The 22,500-nt window shown below is 36.3% G+C and overlaps 1 protein-coding gene across 4 annotated transcripts in view; it reads left to right on the top strand.

Moving 5' to 3' along the window:
- Window positions 1-22,500, top strand: part of LOC101882086 (ras-specific guanine nucleotide-releasing factor RalGPS1-like) — a 325,318-nt gene that overhangs the window by 274,168 nt on the left and 28,650 nt on the right. For 3 of the 4 annotated variants that reach the window (XM_073951909.1, XM_073951911.1, XM_073951910.1), the window contains exons 12-15: window positions 4,835-4,961; window positions 8,510-8,661; window positions 10,111-10,159; window positions 14,398-14,478. In XM_073951909.1, the coding sequence (XP_073808010.1) occupies window positions 4,835-4,961; window positions 8,510-8,661; window positions 10,111-10,159; window positions 14,398-14,478 (409 nt within the window). The remainder of the gene's footprint in view (window positions 1-4,834; window positions 4,962-8,509; window positions 8,662-10,110; window positions 10,160-14,397; window positions 14,479-22,500) is intronic. The other variant, XM_073951912.1, reaches the window with a different exon arrangement.

Raw genomic sequence — 22,500 nt, 5'->3', positions numbered from 1 at the left:
TCATGCTGACATGGGTTGGAAGGTATAAATCTGAATTGTTCAGTAATTGTTCAGATTTTAAAAAGGAGGGGTGGCACCCAGTGGTGTGAAGTAACTAATTACAAATACTCAAATGACTGTAATTGAGTAGTTTTTCTCAGAAATTGTAATTTACTAAGTAGTTTTATAAATATGTACTTTTACTTTTCCTTGAGCACATTTAAAGTGCAGTATATGTACTTTTACTCCACTACTTTCCTTCAACCTGCAGTCATTACTCTATTTCTTTCTTGTCTTTGGTGATTGGCTAAAGCAGAAAAATCAGTCCTGTGATTCCTGTCCAATCAAATCGCACATAGAAAGTAAATCACACGATACTGAACAACATCAACACATGGGCGCTTTATAAATGCAGCAAACCTTTCAGAAGCATTAAAAATGTCCAAGAAAATGTTCAAATTATTCACACACATTGACGCTCAGTCTTTTAATAGACCGGATGTCACTGATGAGAAAATAGATGTCGACTGTAAAAAAAAAAAAAAAAAAGGATTTTGACTGTATGATGACTGAAATCACCAAACAGCCTCCTTAAACAACCACTAAATGGAACGAATGAAAAATGGAATCAAGGACCGAACGAAAGAAGGAATGAACTAATGAAGGAAGGAAGGACCAAATGAATGAAGGAAGGATTCAAGGAAGGACTGAACTAACTAAGGAAGGAACGAATAAAAGGACCAAATGAGGAAAGGAACAAAATCATGAATGAAAGAATAAATGAATGAGCGAACAAATGAAAGAAGGACCAAAGGAATGAAGGAAGGAATGAATAAAGGAAGAAAAGAACAAGGGGCCTAATGAAGAAAGGAACAAAAATATAAACGAACGAACGAACGAACAAAAGACCAAATAAAGTAAGGATTCAAGGAAGTACTGAACAAACTAAGAAAGGAACGAACTAATGAACAAAGGACCAAATGAAGGGAGGAACAAAAATATATATGAGTGAACAAATGAAGGGAGGACCGAATGAATGAAGGAACAAACAAATTAAAGAATGAAGGTAGGACAGAACAAACAAACAATGAAAGAAAGTTGGAAGGAACAAACGAATATAGGAAGATTACTAAATGCACTACAGAATGTTACGTTTACACATCACTGCACAAACTGTATGTAAATGCAAAACTGCTTTTTATGGCGTAACTACTAATCACTACTCGTGAGTACTTTTAAAATGCCTACTTTTTACTCATACTTTGAGTAATATTTACAACATATACTTTTACTCTACTTGCACTACATTTTTGTGCAAGTAATGGTACTTTTACTTGAGTATGATGTTTCAGTACTCTTTCCACTACTGGTGGCACCCAACCCCACTCCTAACCCTAACCGTCATTGGGTGATGAGCAAATCGTACTAAATTGTATAAATTAGATTGTACGAATTCATATGAATTAGCCACTGAATCAAAAAGTTACGAATTGCCGTGAGTTTGCTATTACAACTATTACAAATGCTCATAAAAGTCACCTTTTCACACTTTTCAAGGTTTAAAGTTGTTGGAAGAAACATCAAGGTCCCTTAACTTCCTAGGGCTTAGTGGCCACATACGTGGACAGCACATTTTAGCTGTCATGTCTTATGCAAATAAGACTGCAAATTATATTGTATTATTTTATATCTACCAATTTTTAAATCCAGTGTTATGTGTTCTCCTCCCAGCACTTTTTTATGCCTGAAAAACTCATTTGAGTAATCCATTATACCACACTGAATGTTTTATTTTACACTCTACTGCAATTGCTACTTCAAAATTCCACCTTGTAATTGCGCGATGTACCTTCATAAAATCCAATTATCACCCCATCATCCAGTTTTCACTGTCAGATTAAATGTGGCGTTCACTTCACGATCTGGTAGTCAGACTCATTAATGAGGCATTTAACCAGAAGCAGGTGAAGATGCTTTCCTGAAATGCTCCCACTGCGGCGTTCAGGTATTTCCGTATCAGACGTGCAGTAAACACTAGTCTGAGCGAGACGCATCAGTGTTTCAGGCTCCAGTCGCTCCATTAACTGTGGTGTGTAAGTGTCTCAGCATGTCTTTTACTGGGTTTCCACCTTCCCATGATGCCTGGAGGTGTTTCTGTCCACTGTGGAAAACCTGTTGGAGACGCTGATCGCCTGTTTGGTACGATGGCCAAGAGAGTTTAACATGCTGCAATGTAAGAAAACACATGCAACTGCAAAAAACACCAGCAAATAAAGAAGAAGTCCTCAGAAGTTTGACAGCATTCATTAATTCATTCATTTTTTTCAGATTAGTCCCTTTATTAATCTGGGGTCACCACAGCGGAATGAACCACCAACTTATCTAGCTTATGTTTTACGCAGCAGATACCCTTCCAGTTGCAACCCATTACTGGGAAATACCCATACAATCTCATTTACACACATACACTACTGACAATTTTAGCTTACCCAATTCACCTGTAGCGCATGCGGACTTGTGGGGGAAACTGGAGCACCCGGAGGAAACCCATGCCATCACAGGGAAAACATGCAAACTCCACTTTACAATATATTAAGTTAAATATTATGTTATATTAAGTTTGCATACTTAAGGGCGTGGCCACTTGAGTGACAGCTAGGTCTCGCTGTTCGCCGTCACTTCACCTCAGCTGATTCCGGCTGCTGAACTCGGCATATTCATTGTATTTTTGTGTTGTTTTATGTGGCTTTACACAGTCAGTCATGGCCGTGCACAGGGGGGTGGCCCGGTGGCTAGAGCCACTGCCCCTCTCAGCAGGCACTTGCTTGATCGCCCCCAACCCCCTAAAATCTAAACACTTTATTGATATAGTACACAGCCAAGCACATGTGGTCAGAACACAAACGAGTCGCAGGGAATGAAGTATTAAGTGTTTCTCCAATGAAAAGCCTGTCTAAGCAAGATGCCAGCAGGCGTCTGTAGGTCTGCTCACGCTCCACCTCTTTGCCCTTGTTTGTTGTCCAACGGTTGGTGCGATTACGCGCAAACAAAATGGCAAACCAAACCTACTGTTAGCTTCTTTTGCGTTCTTCAGAAACCTATAGTTGATGTCACGGATACTATGTCCATATCTTTTACAGTCTGTGGAAAAAATGTGACCCCAGTAATGTTTTTGATAGTCAAAACTGTAAACAGTGGCCTCTAGTGGAGTTACGAGAAATGGCACATATGAGAAAATATGCCCCAAAAATATGCACGGCGGCCCCTAGTGGACTGATGAGAAATGGTGTGCATGAGAAAACATAGCCCAGTGACCCTGACCATGTATTTCACATTTCTCAAAAGTATTTGTGGGTGCGATGGATGGATGGGTGTGGGTGCTTGCTTAGAAAATAAGTGATTTTTAGGGACCGAGCACCTACGGTGCATAGGCCCTATTGGAATTGCTTCATTTCTTCTTCTTCTTCTTCTTCTGTCAAATGAATCGTGATTTTGTTGGTCTAAACACTCTTGAAAACTCACGAAGCTTTGCACACGCCCCAGAGGTAGCGAAAATTTACATTTTCTATAGGTTTCGTAAGTGGGCATGGTAAAAACTCGACAGCGCCAAATAAAAGTTTTTGACGAACTGGCCCCTGAGCTACGATTCACGCACACATACAAAAATTGGCACACAAGTCAAACATGGCAATTACTACAAAAAAGTCTCATAAGCAAAATCTGAAACCCAACAGGAAGTCGGATTTTTTTAACTTTCTGCGCCGAAAAAGTAGCGTTTTTGCCATTTTGAGACGTTGTGTTTTATCTAACTCCTCCTAGGGATTTGATCCGATCATCATCAAAATTGTGTTTTATCATGTAAAAGCCTTGGCCATGTTGAATTGCGAAGATCTAGAAATTTCGTCAAAGGCTGTGTCCGTGGCAGCCTCTCAAACTTTTGACGATTCGCCACGAAACAGGAAGTTGTTATAACTCAGGCATGCATTGTCCGATCTGCCTGAAACTTCACATGGTTGATAAAATTCCTCTCCTGAAGACATCTACATGCCAATATTGAGTCACAGTCATAGCGCCACCTGCTGACAGAGGGAAGTTTGGCTTATAACTCAGCCAAACAATGTCTGACTGCCTGTAAAATTTGCATGTTCCATAAGATTCCTCTCCTGAAGACATCTACCTGCCAACGTTGAGTCACAGTTATAGCACCACCTGCAGACAGAAGAAAGTTTGGCATAAATTTGTGATTTTCTCAGGTTTTTTTTTTAATATATCAGCTTAAATTATTATTGTCTGCTGTTCTCCGTCATCCTGACGCCACCAGGCAGCGGTGCGTGGTCCCTTTCATCGTTGCTTGCAGCATTAATTATTTTTACATCTTTATAAGAGATTATATTTTTGACCTAAATGTTAATATCTGTTTCAAATTTCACGTCATTACTTTCAAATTACTTAAGTTACACTGTTGTCATTGTGTTGTCTAGAAATACAATGAATATATTAGTAATAACAATTGTGAGAATAAACATGTCTGAAAAGATTGGGAAGAAATATCATTGTTTTTAAGATCATACATTACATAGTAAACAATATTTTATCAGTCATGCCTGCTGTTGTCCACACTAAAGCTCCATCTGATGTGGATCTGCTGTTTTTCTCTCTCAGGACTCAATAATGAGCACAGTGTTGATTGTGTCTCCCTCAAGAGGATGAGGGAATGCTAATATTAGTGTAGCGGCTGTGATGGCTAAAGCAGAGTCTCCACGTTTCCTTTCATTAAGTTTCATTGACTGTGAGACCAACAACAATCTAGCATGTTAATGTGAATTCATTCTTCTTCTCCTGTCTCTTTCTGCAGGTCCGTCTGAAGTGTCTCTCTCGATGAGATATAACCGTCGGCCCACCTGTCCTGATGCCACTGTTGGGGTCCACATGCACACCCCTCCACCCTCCCGCCACCGCAAGAGCCACAGCCTTGGGAATGCGTACGTTTGGTGACAATCTGCTGGAAAATAAACACACTTAAACTCAGGGACACATTAAGTTTAGAGGTTCAGGCCCTGTTTACACTGTTTTAGTTTTAAAAACAGATATGTTTAGCTATGGTTACGCCTTCTGTCCACACTACGCCAGAGTTTTCGAGCGCCGAAAACTGAGCTTTTTGAAAACGCTAAAGAGGCCATTTTTGTTTTAAAATGCTGCTGCTCTGTGTCAGTGTGGATGGGGGAAAACGGAGACATCAGAAAATGGAAGTGGTAGCTGCAGATATTCACCTCTCTGATTGAGGCTTTGTTACGTGGGTCAGTGTTATCTAATTAATCTATGTATTTCTTGCCGGTTTGTGCTTGTTGCGATCGAGTACTAGAAGGAGTGTTTCTACCCGGCTTATCCAGGATTGGATGATGCCCGTGACGTCACTGGGGATTCCCACTATATAAAGCTGACAGCAATGGCGTCTCTAGCTCTCTCTCTCATTCTACCTCTCTCATATCTCTCGCCCTCCTTCAGCTCGGTGGTGGCTTGCGCTCAGGCGGTCTGGCTGGCGGTGCTCCGCAAGTCGATCATTTATCCAGATGCCGCTCCATTAAGTGTTTCGTTCATGTTAATCTTTTGATTCTTAGTTTGTAATGTGTTAACTAGTTTGTTTATTTTGATACTTTGTTTTGTAGCAGGTAGGGGTTTATTTTTCATAGTCACGTTTTGTTATTTATTTAGTTTAGCGAAGGTAAGCAGTGGCCCGGAAGACTCACCTATTTTTATTCCTTTCACGGGAGTTAGGTAAGATCTGTCCATTTAAAGCAGTATAGTCAGAGACCTGTTTACCTTAGCTGTCCTACCTGTCTACTTGACACACAGTTCAGTCCTTCATCCTCTCCTTTTAAGTTCAGACTTTGAAAGTTTGATATGGAAAACAAACTCCCGAGGACACATCGGGTAAATCTTCAAAGGGAATGGTGTACTTTATAACCTCATTCACATCCCCCTGGCTACGCTGTTTCACTTTCTTAACAATTAAATGAAAACATGATATGAGGAACTGCCTATTTTCATTTCGATATCAACTTAACAGACAGCAGAAATGTTGAGACATTGTGTAGCTGCATATTTATATGAGCGTCATCTTCACTGTATGCATATTTATAGCAAAACGGAGCCGATAACAGAACTGCCTCCTTTCATTCTCAGTCAAATGTGCAGAATAAGTGTATGTAGTTACATTAATTTATATATTAACCTAACTTATCTTTGCGGTCAGCCAAAACATGTTATCTGAGAACAAGTAATACATTTAAAAAGACCAAAGTCAGGGAATATGTCGTTAGATAGAGACAGCAAGATAAATTAAATATCACGTTTAACAAATATAGTGAGATTAGATCCAGCGGTAGATCCTTGATGAACAGTCTGACATGCACAGCTCTCATCCCTGCAGTGCATGCCATAGTGTGTGTGTGTGTGTGTGGTCATATGATGTGCGTTTTCAGCAGTGTAGTGTGGACGGGGAGTTGTTCAGAAGCACTAGGTGAAATGCCAGTGTGGACAAGGATCATTTTAATTCTAAAATGTCGTTTTAAAAAATACGTTTTCAACATATTAGTGTAAACAGGGCCTCATTCAGATCAACAGTGACAGAGAATTTAAAAGCATTTTCAAAATTAGTACAATGTTACTAGAATGTTATTTAGAATGTCCATTAGAGTATTATTTTAATATGTCATTAGAATGTTATTTAGAATGTCGTTAGAATGTCGTAAGGGTATTATTTTAATATGTCATTAGAATGTTATTTAGAATGTCGTAAGGGTATTATTTTAATATGTCATTAGAATGTTATTTAGAATGTCGTAAGGGTATTATTTTAATATGTCATTAGAATGTTATTTAGAATGTCGTTAGAATGTCGTATGGGTATTATTTTAATATGTCATTAGAATGTTATTTAGAATGTCGTTTAAATGTCGTAAGGGTATTATTTTAATATGTCATTAGAATGTTATTTAGAATGTCGTTAGAGTATTATTTTAATATGTCATTAGAATGTTATTTAGAATGTCGTAAGGGTATTATTTTAATATGTCATTAGAATGTTATTTAGAATGTCGTAAGAGTATTATTTTAATATGTCATTAGAATGTTATTTAGAATGCCGTTAGAATGTCGTAAGGTATTATTTTAATATGTCATTAGATTGTTGTTAGAATGTTGTTAGAACATCTTTGATCAGTTTATCAAGCAATTCTGAAAAAGATGACGCTTTCTTAATCTGTGGCATCAAAACAGTTGATTAGCATAGTAATACATTTTGAGTCACCCCTATTTTTAAAATTAAATCAAACAAAATTTAAAAAATAAAGTAATAAAGTAAGTTTTTAAAAGTAATTAATTTGAGAATTTAAAATAAAATAAAATAATCAGCTCTTTGTGTAAAATTAAGTAAAAATTTAATAGTTGGAAAATAATTAATTAGGAATTATAAAATGTAATCAAATAAAAGTATAAATATTAAGCATATATATCAAGGTCTTTTTAAATATGGTTAAAGCACTTGCACAAGCTATTTAGTAAAACATTTATCATCTTTACAATTTTAGATCATGAAAAATACATGTAAATGCACATTTTTAAGATTTAATGTGTTTGTTTTTCATAAAATATGCGTGATAAAAATTATTTCTAGATTTCAGCAGAGATATTAACTGCAATTAGAGTAACTAAATTGATTGACTGAAACTGAAAGACATTTTTTTTATTATTAAATTAAATAGCATTTTAATCAAGTTTTTTGAAAATAAAGAAGCTGGAAGCACATAGTCCCAGCATTCTGTAAACAAATAAAGCATAGATGTGAATTGTTTTTAAAGCAACTCTATGTGCTTTACATAGAAGGAAAAAAGTAAAGTAGTGCTGGTGAGCCCAAAACCTATTTGCTCCCAGGCGGAAAATAAAATCAAATTTGAAAATGTATCGTAAAGTAAAAGGCAAATTTAAAGTAAAAACAAATGTGAGGCATTTTGATCATTAATACACTTACATGTACTTTGCTACTTAATGCATCTTAAGCTTTTGTGCCACAATGTTGATTAAAACAGAAGTGTAAAATATAGTAAAGTGCAAAGTACATTTTTAAGTGAAGTGGTTCTGCAAGTGAAGTGTAGTAAAGTATAAAGTGGAAAGTATAGTGTAAAGGGTCAAGTAAAAAAAGTGTAATATGAAATAAACTGTTTAGTCAAATGTGTAAAGGATGAAGTGTAAAATATGATATAGTATCTATATATAAAAATATACGTAAATTGTTAAGTGAAGTGTTACTGTAAGAAAAAGTACAATGAAGTGGAAAGTATAGTGAAAAAGTAAGGTTCCTAAAGTAGGGGGAAAGTAAAAAAGTGAATTATAAAATAAAGTATTTAGTAAATTCTAAAGTGTAAAATATGGTATGGTTATATGTAGTATCTAAAAGCATAAACATTACTGTATTGATGTGCTATAGTGTGTTTGGAGCTGAAGCCTCATGATGTTTCTGTCTCTCCTTCAGCATGATGTGGCATTTCGGTGTGGTGGAGAGTAAAAGTGCCACATTTCCCACAGAGAAACCACGCCACCTGCTGGACGACAGCTTCCTGGAGTCCCAGAGTCCAGCCCGAACCCATCCGCACAGCTCCTCTGTGTCCAACGGCATCTCTATAGGTATCACAACTAGAACTGTTATTTATTCATTCATTTAGGAGTATTTTAAGATCTACAGTTGAAGTCATGATTGTTAGCCTCCCTTGTATATTTTACCCAATTTCTGTTTAACAGAGAGAAGATTTCTTCATCACAGTTTTAATAACTCATTTCTAATAACTAATTTCTTTTATTTTTGCCATGATGACAGCACATAATATTTGACTAGATATTCTTCAATATACTAGTATTCAGCTTAAAGTGACATAAAGCATGCGGATTGTTCTGTAGACGGTCGAAATCAAATATTGCTTAAGGGGGCTAATAATATTGACCTTAAAATGGGTTTTAAAAAAAAGATGCTTTTTTTTAGCCAAATAAAACAAGTAAGAAAGAAAAAAATATTATAGGAAATACTGTGAAAAATGCCTTGCTCTGTATAACATCATTTGAAATATTTGAAAAAGAAAAAAAAAATTCACAGGAGGGCATTTTGACTGCAGTTGTTTTGCTAAAGCCTGGCACTAAACATCTTGTGCAAAAAAATACATTAAATAAAACAAAATTAAAAATCTAATCCAAACTGGTGTGTATAACACAGAACAGCTGAATTAAGGTGCCAGCTTTAATACACATTAAGCACTTGTTAAGTAAATAAGTCTGGTTCCTCTGGGATAGCGAGATGAGAAGACGCTCTAAAAAACCCACGAGGGCCATGGGCGGGACTGTGACTTGCGCCTTGTTATGGCTGCCGGACCAGTTGGATGCCCACACTCGTCGCATTGTTTTTCCATTTCCCCTGTTCCCACCCCCCCCCCCCCCCTGTCAATGTTGTGTCCTGCTGATGTGCTTATGCTAATATAGGGTAATATATATTTGTGTGTGTGTGTATATATATATATATATATATATATATATATATATATATATATATATATATATATATATATATATACATACATACATACATACATATATATATATATATATATATATATATATATATATATATATATATATATATATATATATATATATATATATATATATATATATATATATACAGTTGAAGTCACAATGGTTAGTCCTCTTGTGATTTTTGTTTCTTTTTTCAAATATGTCCCAAATGATGTTTAACAGAGTAAGGTATTTTTCACAGTATGTCCTATAATATTTTTTCTTCTGTGGAAACTCTTTTGTTTATTTGCTTTATTTCAGCTAGTGTAAAAATCACACTGTAAAAAAAAAAAGATTCAATTTTAAGACAACCAGCTCCAGGACATTTTTGAGTGTCCTGAACTTAAATTAAGTCAAGTGCAGTATACTTGGGTTCAATTTGAGTCAACTAAAAAAAAAGCTCTGCAGCATGTAGCCTTTTAAATTTTAGTTGAGTCAACTTTTTGTGCAGTTTTTAATTTTGAGTTCAATACTATTAGTTCCCTTAATATATGTTCTGTGTTTTTCCATCAGGCAGCAGTCAGAGTTCATTCTGTGATGATCTTTCTCCAGGAGTCGAGAGGTGAGACTCGGTTTCATGTTATAAATGTGCCTAAATATCATCATCTGTTCATATTGCAGCTTTAGTATGCTCTTTCCACACTGTAAAAAGTAGCGTTTCTGTATTTTGTGATTTATATATATATATTTTTATTTTTTCCCTGTTTAATTCTGCTTTTGAGTTGCATAATGAGAGCTTAATCTTTCTTCCAACAACTTTTAACCTTGAAAAGGGAACTTTAATGAACATCTTTAATATTTTGCAGTGATATATTGTCTGTGTTAGTATTATATATTTGTATTTATTATTATAAACCTTGTAATAAACTGCAGCACATGTTCTGTTATTTTACGGACTTATTTCTCTAGGTATTTCTTATACATTATATTATTTCAGACTACTAAAATGTCTATAAAAGTCACTTTGTTAAACTGCAGAGTTGAATTTTCAACATCAAAAGTGGACAGAGCAGAGATCAACATCCCATAATGGAGTTCACAACCGCAATTAAACTGAAAACATTTGTGAATTACTAAATACACAAACTGTTCATCAGGTGTAGAGTAAAAAAAAACATCTGTTATGCGATAGAAATAGTCTTTTTGGTGCAGTCTGCGCATTGGTAATGTTAATTAAAGCAACATCAACAAGTTGTAGATTTTTTGGAGAATGTGTCATCTTTGTCACTATTGAAGAAAATTTATGCAAATGAGCTCTTTTGTAAGGTATTTTTACTTAAATTTGATTATAAAAACAGTATTGTTTAAATTGTATTAGCAAATATTGAAATGAACGTACACTGTAAAAGATATCCGCTAATTAAGTTTCTGTATTTTCTGAGTATTTTACTTTTATTTACAGTTGAATTACATTATGGGATATTTTGGGATATTGATCTCTGCTCTGTCGACTTTTAATGTTGAAAATTTACAGTAAATTCTATAGTTTTGTAATAATTTAAAGGTTAAGAAATAATATATAGAGAAATAAGTCAGAACATGTGCTGGCAGTTTGTTATAAGTACATAAGTAAGACACTATGGGCTCTATTTTGACGGTCCATGCACAGAGCACAAAACGCAGGGCGCAAACGCTTTTAGGGCGTGTCAGGACGTGTTTTTGCTAATTTAAGGACGGGAAATCTGCCTTGCGCCGTTGCGCATGGTCTAAAAGGGTTGAGTTTATTTTCTTAATGAGTTATAGGTGTGTTTTGAGAATAAACCAATCCGAGTCTCATCTCCCATTACCTTTAAGAGTCAGCTGCGTCACGCCAAGAGCGCATTCGCTATTTACAGAAAGCAAAGTAAGTCTAAGTGGAAAAAATGAGCATTTCACAAGCAAACAGTTCACAGTGTTTTTACAGAAAACTGTTAAGCAGAGCATCTACTGCGTGAGAATGAGAGATAATGGATCACTTTCACATTCGCTCTTGGATAGGGAAACCTTTACGCACAGACATCAATTAGTCTATAAATAATTAATTGTGTTTGTTAAGCGCAAATATTCGTTTCAAAACTATTTCTAAATTCAGTTCTAATTTCCAGCAAACTAATAAATGAATAATAATAACAAAATGTGCTCAAAAACCTGAGTTATATCCTAAAACACATGCTGTGCCCCATATGGTTTTAAACCTGACAGGTGGGCAAATCTAAGCTTGTTTTTAATCAAACAAATATAAATATGGATATAATAAATAATACTGCTAATAATAATAACATTATACAAAAGCAAATTGAATGAATGAACTGAAAAAGCCTCCCGAGATGAAGAAGACATAAAAGCAGTGGTTTTTCATATTTATGTAGGCTAGAAAATAATATGTTTTGTAATATTTTAATACTTTATATTTATATCCTATATCTATTCTTATTATATCCTATATATCCTTAATATTTACATTTTTTTATATGTAAAGATATTTGCCTATTGCTCTCTTGTGTGTATTAAGCAGTGTGTAAGCGAGGCGCAACTCTGCGCCGGAGTTTAGACCGGGTTAGTTTTGGTCTAATGAAAAATCTATTTTAGTTTCTCAAAATAGCAACGCGCCGGCAGTGCGCCTCAGAACGCCTTCCTTTTTAGACCAGAACGCCTATGGGCGCACATATGAGCGCTAATGCATTTGCTATTTAAACAGTGCAGCGCAACGCCTCAAAACCACTCTTGCGCCAAGCTAAAACTACTAAAAGGTTATTGCGCCACGCCTTGCGCCACACTGCGCCGGGTGTATGATAGGGCCCTAAATATATGTACATACCATATACACACAATATACACTATATAATATATAAACTAGATAAGACATTATATACTTCCTGTATATAATTAAGTCACTTTATCTACAAGCTTTTTGCACTGCAAACTGTTTTGCATTTGCACAACTCTGGTTTGCACTTCTTCCCATATGCCCTTAATTGCAATTGTATTGTATACAATTTTTATTTTTTACTTATAGTTTTTTACAACTATATAATTAAATAATTTTATTTCTTTTAAAAATTCTACTTACATTAATATGATCTGTAAATTAGGCACCTAGGGTCTGGGAGTAACGCAATTTCGTGGTTAAATTGACAATAAAGCTTGCTTTAACATTTGACTTTGGCAAGGTTTTTGTAGAGCAATATACAACACCAAGCCAGACAGTCTATCACTTTACACTATTAAAAATATCCACAAAAGTCACTTTTTTCAACTTGTCAAAGTTAAAAGATGTTGGAAGAATCATCAAGCTCCCATAATGCAATTCAAAAGCAGACATAAATGAGGAAAAATAAAATCATGAATCACAAAATACTGAAAGCTGCTAATTTATGGATATTTTTTACAGTATATCGTAATAAAAGCTTTTGAGGTTTTTTTTTTTTGAAGTAGCTTTTACAAACTTGTTGTGTTACCATATAACCTTCATATTACAATCTGCCATGTAACTCTGTCATACCGTAGGTGAAAACAACTGAACAAAACTAATCTCAGCACTAAGTGTTAATTGTGTTCTGTTGTTTATTTGTCGTTTCCAGTTATAAATGTTTAACATCTTTATATATGTCCATTACACTGTATAGACACACAATAACATAAAACACTGGTTTCAGAAGAGTTTAAGCTTCATAGAGATATTTAACTGGATGCTGTTTCAAACCTAAAACAGAAGAAAGATACAGCAGCTCTTTACATGCAGGAAAAGAAAACAGGGACTAACAGGCTTTTAAGCTTAAAAAAGGCAAAAGATGAATCATGAAAGTTGTTCATGCAAAGAAAAAAGCCTGAATGGCAAGATGAAAGCTCAAAATTACAATTAAAAGTCAACATTGCAACATGTAAACCAATAAACTTACAAGTAATAAGTTGGAGTTTCGAGAAAATTGCAAAACAAAGTCTGAATTGCATGACAAAAACTCACAATTGCAAGATTGAATGTGAATCACAAGACATAAACTTAAAAGGAAAAGTTGGCGGTTCATTCCGCTGTGGCGACCCCAGATTAATAAAGGGACTAAGCCAACAAGAAAATGAATGAATGAATGAATGAATGAATGAATGAAAAGTCAGAATTGCAAAATATAAGCTTAATTTTACAAGAATATGTAAGAATTGTGAGATTTATTCCTTAATTTCAAAAACAATCTGAATTGTAACATATAAACTGAAAATGACAAGATATAAACTCAAAGTTACCTAAAAAGGTCAGAACTGTGAGACAATATCTTAAGATTAAAAGAAAGAAGTCAGAATTGCTGCATATGAACTCAAAAATACAAGAAGACAATCGGAATTGCAGAATATAAGCTTTAAATGATAAGAAAAGTCAGAATTGTAAGAATTAAGAAAAGAATTATAAGACAAAAATTCAAAATTTCAAAATGTAAACTAGAATAAATAAATAACCTCAATAAAACCTCAAAAAAAGGTCAGAATTGTGAGATTTGTGCTCAAAATGACAAAAAACAGAATGTCAGAATTGCCAGATATAAGCTCAAAAATGCAAGAAAACATAAGAATTGCAAGTAAAACTTAACATGACAAGAAAGACAAAAAAACAGCAGTGCAAAATGTAAGCTTAGATTTACAATAAAAATGGCAGAATTGCAAGTCAAACTTAACATTACATGGAAAAACTGAACTCAGACAGTCACTCAAGATTTCAAGAAAAAGTTGCAAGATGTAAGTTCAAAAATACAAGAAGGGATCTACAGGACATTTACTCCAATTTGCAAGAGAAAGGTCAGTATTGTGATGCTGAACTCACTGTGCGAACAGGGGCCGCATGTACGCCACTCTGGGCCCCAACTGGAGGGCTCCTGTACGCAATTCCCCCAGAGGCCGCGGCCGGGCCCTCAGGTACACCTCTCCATCCTCTGGACCTCCGCCCGCTCCACCTGTCCTGGCATGCACTGTCTCTTCCTTCACATTACTGTAGTCCAGACTGTCACACGTCTCTCGACTTCTGTTTTCTCCAGAGTCTCATCATCTCAGACTGCTGTTATAGCACTCAGTCACTGCATAATAAAGCTCTGTCCACAACAACACGAGTATTTTCTAAACCAGTTTTTTTTCTACATGGTTTGGCTGTTTGTCCACATGAAAACGCAGGGCTCTATTTTGACGGTCCATGCGCAGGGCGCAAACGTTTTCAGGGCGTGTCAGGACGCGTTTTTGCTAATTTAAGGACGGGAAATCTGCCTTGTGCCAAGGCGCATGGTCTAAAAGGGTTGAGTTTATTTTCTTAATGAGTTATAGGTGTGTTTTGAGAATAAACCAATCAGAGTCTTATCTCCCATTCCCTTTAAGAGTCAGCTGCGTCATACCAAGAGCGCATTCGCTATTTACAGGACGCAAAGTAAGTCTAAGTGGAAAAAATGAGCATTTCACAAGCAAACAGTTAACAGTTAACAGTTTTTTAACAGAAAACTGTTAAACAGAGCATCTACTGCGTGAGAATGAGAGATAATGGATCTACTTTCACTTTCGCTCTTGGATAGGGAAACCTTTACGCACAGACATCAATTAGCATATAAATAATTAATTTCGTTTGTTAAGTGCAAAGATTTGTTTCAAAACTATTTCTAAATTCAGTTCTGATTTCTAGCAAACGAATAAATGAACAACAATAACCAAGTGTGCTCAAAATACTGAGTTATTTCCAAATACACCTGCCATGCCCCATATGGTTTTTTTAGCCTGACAGGTGGGCAAATCTAAGCTTGTTTTTAATAAAACAAATATAAATGTGGATATAATAAATAATACTGCTAATAATAATAACATTATACAAAAGCAAATTGTTATGAATGAACTGAAAAAGCCTCCTGAGATGAAGAAGACATAAAAGCAGTGATTTTTCATATTTATGTAGGCTAGAAAATAATATGTTTTGTAATATTTTAACCCTTTATATTTATATCCTATATCTATTCTTATTATATCCTATATATATCCTTAATATTTAAATTTTTCATATGTAAAGACTCTGCGCCGGAGTCGCTATTATGAGAAACTATAATAGATTTTTCATTAGACCAAAACTAACCCGGTGGTTAGTTTTGGTCTAATGAAAAATCTATTATAGTTTCTCATAATAGCGACGCGCCAGCAGTGCGCCTCAGAACGCCTTCCTTTTTACCTATGGGCGCACAAATGAGCGCTAATGCATTTGCTATTTAAACAGCGAAGCGCAACGCCTCAAAACGACTCTTGCGCCAAGCTGAAACTACCAAAAGACTATTGCGCCGTGTCTTGCGCCACATTGCGCTGGGTGTATGATAGGGCCCGCAGTAAAAGTGAAACTTTCTGAAAACATTTGTGGTTTTACACTTAGGTAATGTGTGGTCTTGTTTCCACTAACCGTGTTAAAAGTTATGCATTACAATATTGAGTTACTCCCCTAAAAAGTAACTAGTTGCGTTACTTTTTATGGAAAGTAATGCGTTATGTTACTTGAGAGTTACTTTGCAAAACCATCCTTTGTTTCTGTAGGAAGTGCATTCTCTTATTGAGTGTGTGATTCATTGAGACTAGGGGTCTGAAAGCACCTACTACTCAGTAGGAACTGAATTTGAATTTAATATTTGACCATTCTATACAAGTATATACATTGCGAATGCGAGTAGTATGAATGGAACTTGAACGTACTATACATCCGCCATTTTGTCATGATCACGTGAGTACCCGTGTCAGATGTGTCACTCCCATTCATGAATTCTTTCGTACACTAATCATGGGATAGCGTAGCATCCATCCGATGCACTTCAGAATCTTGCCGGAAGTAGTAGGTCATCCGAGTACTTCTCACATACTATTTTTCAAATTCTTTGAATTCGGACAAACTGCTTTGCTCGCATACTGATTTTAGCGTACTCTATAGTGTGGAAGTATGCGATTTTGGACACAGCCTATGTTCATTTCAATTCTGCAGTTTATTCTTCAAAAGCTTGTTAATTAAAATAAAAAGTAACTCGCACCAATTATTTTTTTTAAGTACCTCAAAGGGCTCTATTTTGACGATCCAGGTGCAAAGCGCAGGGCGCAAAAGCATTAAGGGCGTGTCAGAATCCACTTTTGCTATTTTAACGACAGAAAAATCCGCTCTGTCCGCGGCGCATAGTCTAACAGGGTTGAGCTTATTCTCTTAATGAGTTATAGGTAAGCCCACACTGCAGATTTGTAGCCCATCATTGATTCTGTTTATTTACTTGCGTAAATGTGTGTAAATCAATATTTATTCCGTTTTTAAATTGATTTCAGAATTATTATTGACTAATAAAAATATTCATATGATTTATGTACAATATAGTTTATAAAGTAGATATATTATTATATGAGAGACTTGCTTTTTTTCACCAAATAATGTGGATCTAATTGAATTTGCAAGATAAACATTAAATGTCAAAAAGGGATTACTTTTTAGTTCATATATTAAGGTTTTAGTTATGATACTCCCAAAATCATTCCACATAAATCCACAGATTTTTAGCAAAATTCTGCGCAGAAATAGCAAAAACTATTCGCAGATTCTGTCTGGCCCTAGTTATAGGTGTGTTTTGAGAATGAACCAATCAGAGTCTCATCTCCTGTTCCTTTTAAGAGTCAGTTGCGTCGCTCCATAGTGCATTTGCTATTTACATGCCGGACTTTGTAAGTGGAAAAACTGAACGCTTCTCTAGCGAGAAAACAGTTAAACAGAGCATCTGCAGCGCGAGAATGAGAGATGAGCCTCCTCATTCTTTACTTTCACTTTCACTCTCGTGGATGAGGAAACGTGTTGTACGCACAGACATCCATTAGCCTATACATCATTATTTTCGATTGTTAAGTGCCAAGATTTGTTTCAAAACTGTTTCTAAATTCAGTTCTAATCCCCAGCAAACCAATAAATCAACAATAATAACTAAGTGTGGTCAAAATAACGAAGTGTGGTTATATCCAAACACACATGCTATGCCCCATATGGTCCAAAACCTGTCATATAGGCAGTGGTTTGTAGAAAATAATCATTTTTGTAATATTTTAATTCTTCGATTCTTTTTCACTTGTAAAGATTTTTGCGTATCGCTGTACATCCTGTGTGTATTAAGCAGTGGTTAAGCGAGGCGCACAACTAACGCGCTCTGCGCTGGACTTTAGACCTCCTCCCAGCTGATATATTGAACCATCTATTTTAGTTCCTCAAAATAGCGACGCGCCAGCAATGCGCCTCAACACGCCTACTTTTTTAGACTAGAACGCCTATGAGCGAACATATGAGCGCAAATGCATTTGCTGTTTAAACAGCATGGTGCAAAACATCAAAACGACTCTTGCGCCAAGCTGAAACTAGCAAACAACAATTGCGTCGCGCCTGGCGGCCCAAGTAGTATTACTTATTTTAGTATTACTTAAAGTATTACTATACAATACTTAATTATATACAATACTTACTATACAATATAAAAAAGTATTTAGTGATGTGTTACTTTAATGCAGGGGTGGCCAATCCTGTTCCTGGAGAGCCACCTTCCTGCAGATTTCAGTTGCAACCCATATCAAACACACCTGCCTGTAATTATCACATGGTGTTCAGGTCCTAATTAATTAGTTCAGTTGTGTTTGATATGGGTACCTCTAATGTACCCCCAACATTAACCACTAAAATCACAGCTTTTGTCTTATGTTGTCAACTATATACGCTTGTTTTTTCCTTTCTGATCGTCAAACACAGCTGGGTTCACACCCAACGCCAGAGATATAATTGAAGTGAACTGCGTTCACTCAAACTGCGTTCACTGCAAACGCATCTCCATCTTAGTTATCACATTTGCATTGACTTGGCATCTACTTGTGCAAATACTTAATTGCAAGTTTGAATAGAAGCCAGCATAAACAGCTTTTTGGCTCAGTGTGTAAATAACATGCTTCACAGTGCCTTTTTATGTGGACGAAGAATTAAAAAAACAAAAAACTAAGGTGAAGAAAAGTCAGTTTATATAAATACCCGTGTACATGTGGACATGGCCTAAGAGGGAAGAGGGTCTGTTTACACCTGTTCACTTCATGTGCTTTCTCTGACCAGATTGCTGTCTGATTGCTGAAAATGATGCCATTTACACTAAACAGATGTACATTTGATCTTCAAATCCTAAACTATATGCAAATTTAACTAGGTTTCATCTACTAAACTGTCAGATGTGCCAATTTTATTGAATTATAAATTTATATGTAATTAAAAAAAAAAAAAAATTACAAAAACGTAAACTTGTAGAGCTTCATTGACATGATTTTATATATAAAGGCTACAGGAGGCTTCACTTGTATTCCAGTGAAACATCAGCACCAGCACACGAGAGATGAATACTGTCGTTACAGGCTACATTTTGTGATTAATACATCATATGAAAGCTAAATAAATATTATTTCCATGTATGTATGGTTTGTTAGGATAGGACAGAACTTGGCCAAGATACAACTAGTTGAAAATCTCGAATTTGAGCGTATGAAAAAAATCTAAATATTAAAGGTGCAGCAGGTGACTCTCCACAATGCTAGCAGCTTAGCATAAATCTCTGAATCACAGTCTCTCCCCTGCTGTCTAGAGCCACGCCTCCTTAAACACAAGCACAGCAATGTGTTCTCATGTTAAAAGCTAGTGCTTGTCCGGTGGCGTGCAAGCCAAACTGACATGCGATTTCAGAGCAAATATTTAGAGTTGCATGGTAAACAATATAGGGAGGGACTAGGCGGAATAGCGGCATTTACTTGTGTTTTGGTGTTGAACTAATTAAAATCTACATCATCGATGCTGTAAAACAGGGGTGACCAACCCTGTTCCTGGAGATCTACCGTCTAACAGGTTGCAGTTGCAACCCATGTCAAACACACCTGCCTGTAATTATCAAGCACTGTTCAGGCCCTAATTAATTGGTTCAGGTGTGTTTAATCATGGTTGGAGCTGAACTCTCCAGGAAGGCCCTGCTGAAAAATCCAGCTTCAACCAGCCTAGGCTGGTTGGCTGATTTTAGCTGGTTGACCAGGCTGGTTTTAGAGGGGTTTTGGCCATTTACGGGCTGGTTTCCAGCCATTTCCAGCCTGGTCTTAGCTGGTCAGGCTGGAAAATGACCTGCTAAATCCAGCTAAAACCAGCTTGACCAGCCTGGTTTAAGCTGGACATAGCTGGATTGGGCTGGGCTCCCAGCCTGGCTAGGCTGGTCAAGCTAGTGTTAGATGGTCATGTCCCAGCCTGACCAGCTAAGACCAGGCTGGAAATGGCCAAAACCCCTCTAAAACCAGCCTGGTCGACCAGCCTAGGTTGGTTGGCTGGTTTAAGCTTTTTTTTAGTAGGGGGTAGATCTCCAGGAACAGGGTTGATCACCCCTGCTGTAAAACGGTCCTTTATAGAACTGAAAATAGTCTTATCAATCATTTACCGGAAGATTTTAGTGGCTGAACAACACTTCTGTGAAGATATAACCCATTTGTAACAACAACATTTAACGTTACATCAGCTTTGTGTGAAGCTACAACAGTTTTAAAACAGAACATTACCTGTCTAAGAGAAATACTTCAGACATGGTGTCATCCTTTCTCCAGTGTGCAAAGGTAACTCCAATATTGATTCAGCTTTTTACAAAGTTTTGATTCAGCAGGTTTTTACCGATCGTGCGCGCGTGCTCTCTCTCTCTCTCTAGTGAACGCACAGCACAATTGGCGGTCGGCGGAGCTGCGTACAAACGGCTGCGCAGTTGTTCAAATCTGCATTTGCTGACAGACAGATTGGAGACAGTTATCGGAATTATGAGAGATGTTGGCCCGACTCTATTTATTTGGATGCATTTTTTTATATTTATTATTTATTTATATTTTTATATTAACATTTTTTTATATTTATGCTTTACCCAAAATATAGAAATACATATAAATATATTTCGATCATCTACGTTAATCATTACTATTGGACTTTAAAGAAACTTTCAACTAGCACAACAAAAAGTGCTTCTACTGCACCTTTAAGAAAATCGCCTTTTAAAAGTTTTTAGTCTAAAGTTTTGATTTATTTATGATAGAAAATAAACAAAATGTCATGAAACATGAGATTTACTTAATATTCAACATGAAATATAAAACATATCAGTCATTTTGACTGCATTTTGGCTATTGCAGATATCCTTATGCTGCATTCACACCAGACGCAGAACGCGCGTCAAGCGCGTGTGATTTACATGTTAAGTCAATGCAAACGCGCGAATAGACATCCTGTGGCGCGATACGCGCGAATGGCGCGGGGTGAATGACGCGACTTGCGCGAATGGTGCGGTTCAAATAGCACTATACGCGCAAGGCGAATTGAACGTTTTGACGCGCTTAATGAGCTTTTCGCACGAATCTCTCGAGTTCAAAAATCTGAACTTCAGCGGACATTCGCGCTGCGTTAACCAATCAGAAGCTTGCTCTTGTGGGGCCGTGATTGTGATGTAGAACCTGTTGATGGTGTTCCGGGGGAAATCCTCCAGGCGACACCGACAACAAGTCTGGGCTTGGCTCAGTCAGAAGCACCGCTGAAAGCCTCCGTCACCCAGGTTCAGTTTCTGGAGGAGTTTATGAGCTCACAGAGCTGGATGCACCTCTGAAAGCATGTAGTGGACTCAGACACGGCCCTAAACGTATCAACGCTGTTTTTCAGTCTTCATAAAACACATAAACACTGTTATTTTCTTCATAAAATCCATGTTAGCCATTTAGCAACAAAGCTAGTGTCACTGGGCAGACAAAAGCCCTGCCCATCACGCGAATCCGCGTCTGTTCTGAAGTTAATTTGACACGCGAATGAAGCGAGTAACCTCAAATGTTCATGCGCAATTTACGCGCGAATATCGCAATTTATCTGCGCGTTCCGCATCTGGTGTGAACACAGCATTAGGCTATATAGTTAAGTCTTCACATTTTTTGTCATATACAGATACTGTATGTGCAGGACATCATTCAAAACTATAAAGGAACTATAAAGGATTACATTATTGCATTACATTTGTGTATAACCTACTCTTTCAAAAACAAAACTCTGTGCCTTTGTAAACAAATTAAACGCTATACTTTTCTATTATTTTTGCATTACAAAATGCGTCCCAAACCACTTTCTGAAGAGCTTTGAGCCATCGCCATAATATGTCTGGCCTTTATTGTTAGCACTTTGGTCATCTTTGTTGTTTTAAAGTGCATTATAACTAATATTAACTTGTCTGTAATGCATTTCAGAGACCATTTTACGTGTACTGTTCACAATCAGATTGTTATCTGATTTGAAAACAAAAAAAAAATGCATGAAGTGACCTGGTGTAAACAGCCCAATACAAGAGAAAAGTAGTTTTAAACCTATTGAGCAAGCTTTCTTAAATGCAAGTGACACCCTGGCATAGGGGTTTTCAAACTGACAGAGAAAAGTGTTGATTCTACTGTTTACTTGAAGGAGGTGTCATGAAACCTTTCTAATCATGACACTTAATGAATATGACTTCATGCATGCTAATGACTACTGGGATTAAGTGTTATTCGCTCATTTATGCAAAGAGGACATTGTTGAAGATATCTTTAATAACTTGACTCATAACCTGTCCTTGACATTATCAAGACAGCATAACTTCTCATAAATCTGTCATAAACATGATCATACTGAGGCCGTTATAATGTCATGAACAACCTCAATAATATTTTTAATGACCTCAACTACAGTGCGTACTAATTGAATGTGTCATTACAATGTCAATAAATGTCTTTAAGTGTTAATGATGCTGTTATAAAGTAGTTTTAGTGGGAAATATTAATAACAACAATAATATTATTATTAATTAATGTAGTTCCACTGAAAAACAGATCAGAAAAATATTCTTGACACAA

This window comes from Danio rerio, chromosome 5 (genome assembly GCF_049306965.1).
Source record: "Danio rerio strain Tuebingen ecotype United States chromosome 5, GRCz12tu, whole genome shotgun sequence".
NCBI lineage: Eukaryota > Metazoa > Chordata > Actinopteri > Cypriniformes > Danionidae > Danio > Danio rerio.
The sequence above is the reverse complement of the archived record's forward strand: the minus strand, read 5'-3'. Positions and strand labels throughout refer to the sequence as shown.